The 10,443-nt window shown below is 45.8% G+C and overlaps 2 protein-coding genes across 7 annotated transcripts; both read right to left on the bottom strand.

The window, feature by feature from the left end:
• Positions 1-331: 331 nt before the first annotated feature.
• On the bottom strand, positions 332-4,516 carry actr6 (actin related protein 6). Of its 2 annotated transcripts, XM_062389164.1 has the most exons (11): positions 4,316-4,516; positions 3,704-3,821; positions 3,545-3,613; positions 3,291-3,414; positions 2,891-3,026; positions 2,746-2,802; positions 2,012-2,110; positions 1,812-1,890; positions 1,546-1,717; positions 1,323-1,461; positions 332-838 (listed from the first exon to the last, which is right to left on the bottom strand). In XM_062389164.1, exons 1-11 carry the CDS (start codon positions 4,381-4,383, stop codon positions 709-711), a joined length of 1,191 nt encoding a protein of 396 aa, XP_062245148.1. In that variant the 5' UTR covers positions 4,384-4,516; the 3' UTR covers positions 332-708. The 2 variants fall into 2 exon arrangements, with proteins under 2 accessions (XP_062245148.1, XP_062245147.1); XM_062389163.1 differs by lacking the exon at positions 4,316-4,516 and having other exon boundaries at positions 3,704-4,294.
• An 824-nt stretch (positions 4,517-5,340) lies between these two features.
• Positions 5,341-9,866, bottom strand: LOC133954716 (protein FAM3C-like). 5 transcript variants are annotated; one of them, XM_062389189.1, is made up of 11 exons: positions 9,313-9,866; positions 9,090-9,226; positions 8,828-8,860; positions 8,432-8,506; positions 8,216-8,272; positions 8,017-8,125; positions 7,698-7,756; positions 7,555-7,605; positions 7,378-7,462; positions 6,875-7,001; positions 5,341-5,951 (listed from the first exon to the last, which is right to left on the bottom strand). In XM_062389189.1, exons 2-11 carry the CDS (start codon positions 9,106-9,108, stop codon positions 5,862-5,864), a joined length of 705 nt encoding a protein of 234 aa, XP_062245173.1. In that variant the 5' UTR covers positions 9,109-9,226; positions 9,313-9,866; the 3' UTR covers positions 5,341-5,861. The 5 variants fall into 5 exon arrangements, with proteins under 5 accessions (XP_062245173.1, XP_062245174.1, XP_062245176.1 ...); XM_062389190.1 differs by having other exon boundaries at positions 9,090-9,502; positions 9,583-9,866; XM_062389192.1 differs by having other exon boundaries at positions 9,019-9,863.
• Positions 9,867-10,443: the final 577 nt, after the last annotated feature.

Below are 10,443 nucleotides of genomic sequence, written 5' to 3'. Positions count from 1 at the left end.
GATGATGTTAATTATTTTACACTATCAGTGTTTTACTGTTCCTTGTACTTCGTGTGTTGAGCTGTGGCTTTATTCCACATCAGTGAAACAGATGAAGAAATTAAATGTAGCTGCTCTTTGGCTGATTATTATTATTTTCTGTGAGTTAAGTCTTTTTGTAAAAAATGAACAGATCCAATATGTGAATGTAGAACTAACGAGGTTTGGGACAAACTTTTAAAGAATACACATGAATTCAATGTTCTGTGCCTCCTGTTAAACTACAGCGGGTCAGCGAGATGAGCTGATTCTGTATGTGAGTGACAGACAGACAGACAGAAGATGCTTGGCGCATGTTTGTGGCAGTTTTTATTTTTGTATCATGTAATAAGTTTCTGTCATCTAACATCTTGGGGCTTTTATTTAGAAAATCCAGCGTCCTTTCGTGATCCTGGTATCTTCCTGTAACTATGAACCGGGGCAGAGCAGAACATTCAACTTCCACCTCAGTTTAACAAACTCTCGTGCATCTCTCGGACCAGCTTCAGCTTCGGGTTCCTCTGGTAACCCTCCTCAACAGAACACTAAGAACTCACATGTAACTGCTGGAGAAAAACCCTCTGAAGTTTTTATTTCCCTGGTTGGAAATCCTGTTTCAGAATCACTTTCAAAGCATGTAGAGTTTATCACAGGTCTGATAGAGTCTGGAGTTGAGGTTCCATGGAGAGGTCAAAGGTCAAACTTGTCTTCACAAACACAGTGTCCGTGTTCTTCATAGTCCTCTCTGGTCACCACCATCTCGTCATAGTCTGGGTTGTGGGCCAGGAGCTTCCCTCCCTCCCACGAGTGACAGATGGGACTGCAAGTCAAAAAACACCATTAAAAAGAACCAGAGACACCAGAGACACAGGAGATCTGTGAGGAGACGCCATCTTGACTCCAGCAATCAGAGGCTCCATCCACACGACTACGGTTTCATTTGAAAACACATCAATTTGCTGCAGATACGTCCACACTGCTCCAGAGTTTAGTTTGAAAACTCCTGGGCTGCGTTCTAATCTGGACGAGCAGAAACAGCACATAGCCTTCCCTGATTCGTCAGGCTCCTGTCACATGACCTTCTCCCAGAACTAACAACCAGCATCATATTACTCAGTACGTTCTTGCCCAGTTCACTTTCTCAGGCACGTTAGTATGGACGTGCCGAAACGCTGGAATAGACAGATTGTTTTAATTGGAACACGTAGCAGTATGGATGTTGCCTCAGAGGGCGGCCCTGTGCGGTCCTGACCCTGACCCTGACCCTGACCCTGACCCTGACCCTGACCCTGACCCCCACTCACTCTGCAGGCTGCAGGACGGACACGGGGAGATGGGCCGGGACGAGCGACCGCAGCTCGGCCTCCAGTCGCTGCCTGTAGCCGGGGAACAAGGTGTTTCCTCCCGTCAGGACGATGTTCTGGTAGAAGTGGGGCTGCATCTCTGATGGCAGAAGAAACTGTTAGTGGATTTATCTTCACACACACTACAGACGAGAGTTTCCTCAACACAAGGACAGCAGCTGACCTTCTGGCAGAGACTGGATGGAGTGGACGACGGCCTCGGGGATGCCCATCTCCTGGATGCCGATGTCCGACGGGTGAAAGAGCATCTCTGGAACAGCGAAGCGCTCGTTGACCAACCTCAGGATCTGCTCTCCTGTCTTATACTTTCCAGTGGACACCATCTCCTCCCGGGGCTGGTGAGAACAAAGACTGATGAGGACTCGTGATCCCAGGGACAGTGAATCAGGGCCAAGGCAGCTCCTCAGATCCCCTCGGATGGTGTCTCACCTTGCAGAAGCCTTTTTTAATGGAGCTGAAATCCGGAAGGACATAATCCACCATCACAGGATTCTCCTCCGCCTTGTTTCTGAGAACAGAGCACACAGAAGAACCACCCGTCAACAACCAGCTCCAGCTTCCCTGGTCCAAGGCCCCGTCCATCAAACAAAATCAAATAATAAACATAGGTGAACTCATGCTGAACTTACTGAGCCACCTCCATGTCCTTACAGAAGTTCTGTGAGACGTAGCAGACGTCTTCCTTCACCTGGTTGATCACATGAGTTTCATCCATCACGTGTAGCTGACTGCAAGGAAGAGACATCGGTTGATCTTTACCCAGAACCACAGAGGAAAAACTCTCTGCTCCATCAGCTCCACCATCCACCCTGCAAACAGCTGCTGTCTCAGCTGTGGACCGCCTGTCACATCAAGTACCACAGCAACAGTACTTCATGTAGGCACAGTACCACAGTAACAGTACTTCATGTAGGCACAGGACCACAGTAACAGTACTTCATGTAGTCACAGTACCACAGTAACAGTACTTCCTGTAGTCGCAGTACCACAGTAACAGTACTTCCTGTAGTCGCAGTACCACAGTAACAGTACTTCCTGTAGTCGCAGTACCACAGTAACAGTACTTCATGTAGTCAGAGTACCACAGTAACAGTACTTCATGTAGTCAGAGTACCACAGTGACAGTACTTCATGTAGTCAGAGTACCACAGTAACAGTACTTCCTGTAGTCACAGTACCACAGTAACAGTACTTCCTTTAGTCGCAGTACCACAGTAACAGTAATTAATGTAGTCACAGTACTTCATGTAGTCACAGCAGAAGTTAGTTAGTACAGTACTTCAGCTGTGTACTTAGTTACCTTTGATCAAACAACAAGAAAACCTGCAGCCAATCAGGAAGCAGCTGAGTGAGGTGGACTCACCGATATGAAATTATCTCTTTCAGGTGATTGGTCAGCAGCTTCCCTCCCACGTTGATCCTGAGGGACACAATCAACCAATAGGCCGTCAGCATTATGTGGTCGCCCCCCCCTGTTAACACAGCTGCAGGTGATTGCTGCCTCTCACCTGCGGACCCCCTCCTTCATCTTCCGGCTGCGGCAGTAGGGCACGATGTGTGTGAAGGAGAAGCCGCTGTCCACCAGGAGGCAGCACAGCTCCGAGGGTCTGGTGTGGAAGTAGTGATGAGCGCTGAGAGAGCCGGCTGCAGACACAAACACAACTGTTACTGCCCACGGAAGAAGAAGCGTCTGGAAATACAAACAAATGACCTTGACCTTTGACCCAACCCTCATCAGTTCGTCTCTACGACACCTGGTCAGTGATTCCTCTGGATTTGAGTTGCATCTTTAATGGAAACCAGCAGGTGAACAAGTTTCCATCACAGCTCAAAATCCACCAAACTTCTTGTTTCAATCGTTGAAACCTCAGACCGATGAATCTGTTCGATTCCTCTAGGCTCACTTACCGTTTGTCCTCAGCGCCGACTGGAACTGATACTCCTCAAACAGGATCTCATTCATTGACTCCTGGATGGAGGTGAAGTTGAAGTACGGCTCCGTGATGAGGATGCTGGTGTCTGTAAAATCCACCTGACCCAACATGAGCAGAGGGGGGGGGGGGGAGGTCGGGTCAGACCATGTGATCAAATTAAAGACATTTCCTTCACTTCCAGGAAAAGAAAAGAAAACTTCTTGGTGAACTAAAGACAAAGAAAAACACCTTGAACATCTCTTTTCCAAACAGATGATCCCACACTTTCCTCTGGACATCCCAGTTGACCAGGTAACCCTTCAAACCAAGAGAAAGAGAAACCAGTTAGAAACCAGTTAGAAACCAGCAGCTGGGTGAGTGCCGCTGCAGCCTCCCAGTGGGACTCACCTTCTGGAAGGGAAGGATGTAGAACAGACCGGAAGGATCCTTGATCTCGTCCAGCTGGTTGGCCGTGAAGGTCTTCAACCTGGACGTCTTGGAGCGGAACTGACAGTTGGAGATGACTCTGAGGAAGAGGAGGTGAAACAGAGGCTGAGGAGACGTCACGATCCAGAGCGGCAGCACGCCCTCTAGTGGACAGAGCTCGTGTTGTCGGTTCATCTCTGCTGCAGCAACACAAACACTCGGTGTGGCTTCTATACACAATCAGAACCAAACAAAGACTAACACATGTGTACATGTTAACTTCACACACGAAGCACGATGTGTGTGTCTGTCTGTGTGTGTAAACACAGTGTGATGCTAATAGTGACTGCTTGTGTTGTAGCATCCAGTCTTTAGAACCACGTGAGTAGAAGAAGAAATGGTAGAAGTTGAAGAAGAAGAAGACTTTGGAATAACTTTAATTATGACACTTTGTCAGAGTAAAAATTAATAATTCAACTATATATGAATCCTTCCATGCACACACACATCATACACCAGCCCTGGAGTTACAAAGATGAAGAAGGAATCGCTTCCTTCCGCTTGTTGGAGCTCTTCCTCTCCTCGGGGACCCACCTGACCGCCTCGTGGCTGAACCCGATCTTCGCGGTGTTCGCTCCGTTGTCCAGAACTAACGTCGCCATTAGAGTCGGAGCAGAACCTGAGACAAGTGAACGTGAATCCAGAAAGAAGCGAACAAACGATTCTCGTCACTCCGCCATTGACGCTGCTTCACCGCTCCAGCCAATCAGCTGCTTCCGCTCGTCTGGTGTCGTCACAGCAGACGCAGTGACACAGCCAATCAGGTGTGAGCTTTTGAGTCCGTCTAGGAAAGTGTTCGGGTGGAAACAGGGTTTGCGTCTACTTCCGGTTCTACGTTACCTGTAAATAAATGTAATTAAATGTCAGAATTTAACGCTGAAACTCCTCAGATTTAGGATCTACATTAATTTCCCTGTTTTCTCAGTGGGATCTGAACTGTGATTCAATAAACCACTATAATATACATCTCCTCTTTATTTTAATAAAAGGAACATTTATATGGAACTTATATGGAAGAATCAGATCGTGTCCTGGAGACTTTATTTATGTATTAGCACAATATTTCATGAAATATCGCCTTTATTCGTATAAGAAAAAAGTTTAAATTCCATGTTTGAATTGAAATGTGTTGCCTGTGAATGTTAATGTGCTCGACCTTTCACCTCAAACCACAGTGTGTCTGCAGAGGGAACTATTAAAACCTCTTGAGGACATCTGTTCTGAACCAGTCGGTTCACTGACGGAATGAAGATCCACTCCCAGCGTGGCTCCTGCAGGCAGGTTGGTCCAGTTATTCGTGACAGACACTCTGCAGTGGAAAACAAACGCACCTCCGTACCAGGTTGTTATTGTTATCTGATGAAGACAAACTATAAAAAGTCACATGTTCACGTGGCACCTATCAGACAACGGAGCTGTGAACACAGAGAGAAGTTCAATAGAAACCCAAACAGCTGCAGTCCCTCATTTATTGACTCATCTGTTCTGAAGAAGCACAGAGTCAACAGGACGCGGATGTGTTTGCTCAGACCGAGTTGACAAAGCTGACGAGACCATGATAACAATGGCATCACTTTATTTGTGTAGCACGTATCTAGACAAAGTTACAAAGGGCTTCACACAAAGTTCAATTCATTCACATTTAAGAGCCAAATCAAAAAAGGAAAATCCAGACTGTAGATTTATAGAGAAACCATCAGTTCCCACAATGAGCAGCTCTGACGAGTGAGGAGAGAGAACTCCAGAACCAGAGGGTGGAGACATCGAGTCCCGAAGGCAGCAAGTGAGAAAATGATCAATGTGGTCCAAGTTGTCCTTTTGGATGATGTCCCCATTAATTGTAAAAAATGTCCCCATGTTTGACTCCATCCAGAGAAAAGAGGAGCTGGTCCCAGATCTGGTCTGCGTCATGCAGATTGAAATCAAAGTGTTCAGTGGTAGATTTCCTCACTGCTGCACCGACGTGAGGACGATCCCACTGGACTCACTGGGCTGGTCTAACACCAGCTGCAGCCAGATTTCTTCTCAAACTACTAAATATCAGCTGGTCCGTCACTTGGTCTCTTTGAGAAGGAGCTGCTCACTCCGATAACGTGGGGATGCATCCCTCCAGAACAATGAGCTCGGGCCAGCCTTCATATATGTTCAGTGCTGAGTCACTCTTCTTGAACTGAAGTGACAGAAACACACAGAGGATCAAACCACGACACAGCAGATAATCCAGCAAACACACAATTAGTCTTTTCATTGATTAGCTGATCAGCAAAATTCTAAAAATCAGTTTGATCTAAGACTGTATGCAGCATAGCTAAGCTAGCTGTTTCCTCCTGATTCCAGTCTTTGTGCTAAGCTAATGTTACAATGTCTCCTTTTTATTTCAGGTAGTTTGACCCATAGATATTTATATAATGGCTAGATGTCTCGTCTGCGTTGCCGGCCAACGGGGTCGAACGTCAGCACATGGCGGCCATCTTGCCAGAGGTTGATCGACCACCCATAACATTGAGTTGGTAGTGGTACATGCACTACTAAATAAAATAAAATAAAAGTAATTATTGATGTATATTTGTAAAGGGAAATCTTGTACCAATATAGAACATTATTCTATTTAAAAAAAAAACATAATTATTCATAAGTATGCAGTGTCATAACTACTTCTCTGACGTTTATAACAAACCAAACTGTTTAAAAAAATCGGTTGAGAATTTAGCAAGTTATGGTTATTTAAAAAGTACGTACAACTACAACACAATGTTATGGGTGTGCGAGCTGCCTGTGGCAAGATGGCCGCCATGTGCGGACGTTTGACCCCTGTTAACAACATGGCCGCTTTCGATCTCTTCTCTAGAGACTCGTTGTCTTTTCAGTCCCTGAGAAACGAAAGCTCCAGCAGCTGGGTCCTCTCCAGCCTGAAGGTCCAGGTGTCAGGTCAGACTCAGCCAATCAGCCGACACGTTAGAACACAGAGAGCGGTCAAACGTTCTCGTCGTGTCCAGCGCCACCTGCTGGGCAGCAGCCGTCTGGCGTCTTTTCGACTTAAAGACAGAATCACTGAGCCGTGGGTGTGAATGAGGTGTGACCCGGTGCTGGTACCTTCTCTAGGTGGCTCGTCACATCTGCTCCTTTCCCACCAACAAACACCCAGTTGTCTCTGAAGCGCAGCGACTGGATCATAGAACTTCCCAGTTCAGTGATCAGCTTCCTCCCTTCGTCATTTAACCTGTTACACACAAACACGTGTTCAGCCACAGGACACCAGCACATCCCGCTCACATGCCCCCCCCCCCCCCCCCCCCCTCTGGGTTATTGTCACAAGCTCCAGCTTCTAACATGAGAGTACTTATTAGTTTTCTGATTTGGTTTTAATGGACAGTTTTTGTACTGTTGTAGAAAAGGCTGCATCCCAAGTGTGAGAATGAGATTAGACTGAGCAGCATGTCAGGAGGTGGCTGAGGAACCTGCTGAGGAACCTGCTGAGGAACCTGCTGAGGAACCCGCTGAGGAACCTGCTCCGGTGACAGAGGCTCATCCTCAGGGACCTGACTCTCTTTACTTTAAGAAACCGTTTCAGAAGATGAGAATGAAGAAACATTTACTTTGACGAAGATTCGTCAAAAGTCGCCATCAGCACAATGGTGCCCGTCTCAATGCTGTTCAGGAACTCGATGAGATCTTTCACGTCTGCAACACAAACCCAGAGTCCACGTGTTGATCTCCAACCACACAGAACCACGTCATCACAAACCTATCATGACTCATCAGTTGTTGCTCACCTCCTCCGTACATGTCAAAGTTCCCCGTCTTTAGCACTTCTCCGGTTTTACCTGTTAAAGAAGAAGAGTGATGAATGAACCTGCAGCTCCATCATCCAGACTAAATAAACCATCTGGAGGTGATGCAGTGGTCCAACACTCACCATTTATTAAAACTATGTTTATTCCCAATCCAGCATTTTTCATCACTGTCCCAAGAACCCTGAGGAAAGTTTGAAACATCAAATATCAATAACAGCCGACGAGAGCGGCAGGAAGCGACGCGAGGCTCAGAATGTCCCAGATGTTTCCTCTAGTGCCGAAATGAAATCTTTTATTTTGCAGAATAACCAACGCAGAGTAGATTCTTGTTTCTGTTTTGCAATAAAAAAGGATTCTTTTCAGTTGTGTTGTTTTCTGTGGAGCAGTTTGATCTCATCTTGTTACAGAAGCAGATCCTGAGTCGTTCAGGCAGAAACTCACATCTGGCTCTGGAAGCAGATCTTTGGAGGCAGGGCGCTGGCGGCTCCGCTCTGGATGTAGAAGCTGAAGTGCTTCTCAGGACAGTTTCTTGGCATCGGACATGAATCAGCTGGAGAGGAGACATCGATTAATCCATTAATCCACTAGCAGCTTGGTCAGAAGCACATCAGAGGTTCACCCGGGCTCATCCACCACTCACCTGATGAGGGCCGACTGGACTTGTTGAAGCGTTTGAATAAAACCTGTTGAAATTCATCTGGAAAAACAAGAGTTCACACGTGTTAGGTTTGGTCCATGTCCCATCTGCTAACCTGGAGGAGGCAGGCTGTATGAGCTATACTGCATCCAGCCACCGGGGGCAGTCACACAGTCAAGTCCGTCATGCAGTTGAAGATCTTAACTCTCGTGTTCTCACCCGTCACTGTGTCGCCGTATTTCTGCAGAATGACTGTGATTAAAATAACCACAGGAAGCAGCAGCAGAAGAACTCCTGAGGGCCAGAGAGAGGGAGGAGGAGGAGGAGGAGGAGGACGAGGAGGAGGGGGAGGAGGAGGAGGTGGAGGAGGAGGGGGAGGAGGAGGTGGAGGAGGAGGAGGAGGAGGAGGAGGAGGAAGCAGTCAGACTGAAGCTCGGAATATCAACTATGATTCATGAACAGGCTCATTTTATTATTATTATTCTGACAGATGTTAAACACACACACACACCCACCCCTCCACACACGCCACAGACACACACACACCCACACACACACCCACACACAAACACACACACACACACACACACACTGCCCTGAGGGATGCAGACTTACTTTTTTTAGATCTTCTTGCCATTTTAGTTTTTCCTGTTAAAGATAAAGGTCAAAGGTTGAGCCATCGCTGGGATTATGAAACAACAAAGATTAATTACATTTCAGAGTGTTGCTGTGATTATTGACTTTGTTGAATAGAATAACACTTCTGAGCGAACACATCACATCCAACAACAGAAACTATAACTTACAGTCTTAACTCATATATGTAGAGTTCAGCAGAAGCAGAGCAGTTTGAAGCAGAGGGGGAAGTTGAACTGACCTACTCTCACGGTGAACATCCTCCGGTCTGTCACTCAACTGCCTGATGACCTGCTGACAGCCTGGCCCCGCCCACCTCCACCTGATCACCGGGTGACAGCCAATCAGCTGGGGCTCATTTATGTTCTAAGAGTGAATCTGCACAAACGCCCATTTTAACACTTTAAGTCAAATTTTCATAAAACCAGAACAGTGTTGGTTTAAATCTGTCAGTTTGTAATGACCTCTTGTCACATTATATAATATGATATAGTGAAGTTGTGAAGAATGGTAGAATCCACATCTCAAGGTGTGAAGACGTGGATCCTGATCACTGTGTGAATTCCTCACAGAGGAATCTGGTTTCCTTTCAGACACAGAGTCGGGACACCGGCCGGACCGGATCCTTTCAGATCCTTCCCTCCACAGAGAAACCTGTAAACCAGTCACAACGTTACACAACACAACGCACACACTCACACCCTTTTCCTGATGATTCAACATGGTGCTGCCACCTGCTTTGTTTTCTCAGGTGTATTTCAATCTGAACTGAAGCTGCTCGTGGGACAACTTGAACTCGTCCCTGAACATGTCCCAGATGAACACAGGTCCGTCCCTCTAGCTGCAGGTTGCTCTACAGATAGTTCCGGTCTGTCGCTCTGGCTCCTCAGCTTATGGGGTTCCGTTTGTAAAGCAGCTCACGCTGAAAATAACATTTAGCTTCAAACCATGTTTAAAAAACTGGTGTGAATTTTTGAGTCACTTTTTGCACATTTACAACAATATTAGTCAATTTAGAGATATTTTAAATATTTAAATCCAAACGTTAAATGTTACACTTAAATGTTCAATATTAAATCTAAATGCTAATTCTAAATCTAAATGTTTAATCTAAATCTAAATGTTAAATCTAAATCTAAAATCTAAATGTTAAATTTAAATCTAAATGTTAAATTTAAATCTAAATGTTAAATCTAAATGCTAAATCTAAATGTTGAATCTAAATGTTTCGGGTGAAACTAAATATTTAACTAATATGCAAATTCAAATGCCGGAAACAGGAAGTAACAAATAAAAGCTTGAGGAGGTCAGAGTGTGTTTATAGTGGCAAATAACCCATAAATCTTATCCGTGGAAATGGACTCTTGGACATGGATTATCGTGATATTAACTACATAAATTAACAAACACGTTTGGAGAAACTTCATTTGAAGAGTACTTTGAGGTTTTAGTGTCACTTTTATGAAGGATGCAGGACTTATGACCTGTAGCCACTATAGCCAGCCACAGGGGGCGCACTTTGACTGATCTGTCATGTTCCCCCGCCTCCACCCTGTACACTCTCCAGGCTTCAGGTTTGACCTGTTTCACTTTCA

This window comes from Platichthys flesus, chromosome 6 (assembly GCF_949316205.1).
Source record: "Platichthys flesus chromosome 6, fPlaFle2.1, whole genome shotgun sequence".
NCBI lineage: Eukaryota > Metazoa > Chordata > Actinopteri > Pleuronectiformes > Pleuronectidae > Platichthys > Platichthys flesus.
This window is presented reverse-complemented; position numbering and strand designations above follow the sequence as displayed.

Coding starts and splice junctions, on each gene's coding strand:
- LOC133954716 (XM_062389189.1), bottom strand. Junction 8,126..8,215: donor GTCCAGTCGGCCCTCATCAG/GTGAGTGGTGGA, acceptor TCTCCTCTCCAG/CTGATTCATGTCCGATGCCA. Junction 5,952..6,874: donor TGACGAGCCACCTAGAGAAG/GTACCAGCACCG, acceptor CTGTCACTTCAG/TTCAAGAAGAGTGACTCAGC.
- actr6 (XM_062389163.1), bottom strand. CDS start 3,916: ATGAACCGACAACACGAGCTCTGTCCACTAGAGGGCGTGCTGCCGCTC. Junction 3,614..3,703: donor ACATCCTTCCCTTCCAGAAG/GTGAGTCCCACT, acceptor CTTGGTTTGAAG/GGTTACCTGGTCAACTGGGA. Junction 839..1,322: donor TCCGTCCTGCAGCCTGCAGA/GTGAGTGGGGGT, acceptor TTTGACTTGCAG/TCCCATCTGTCACTCGTGGG.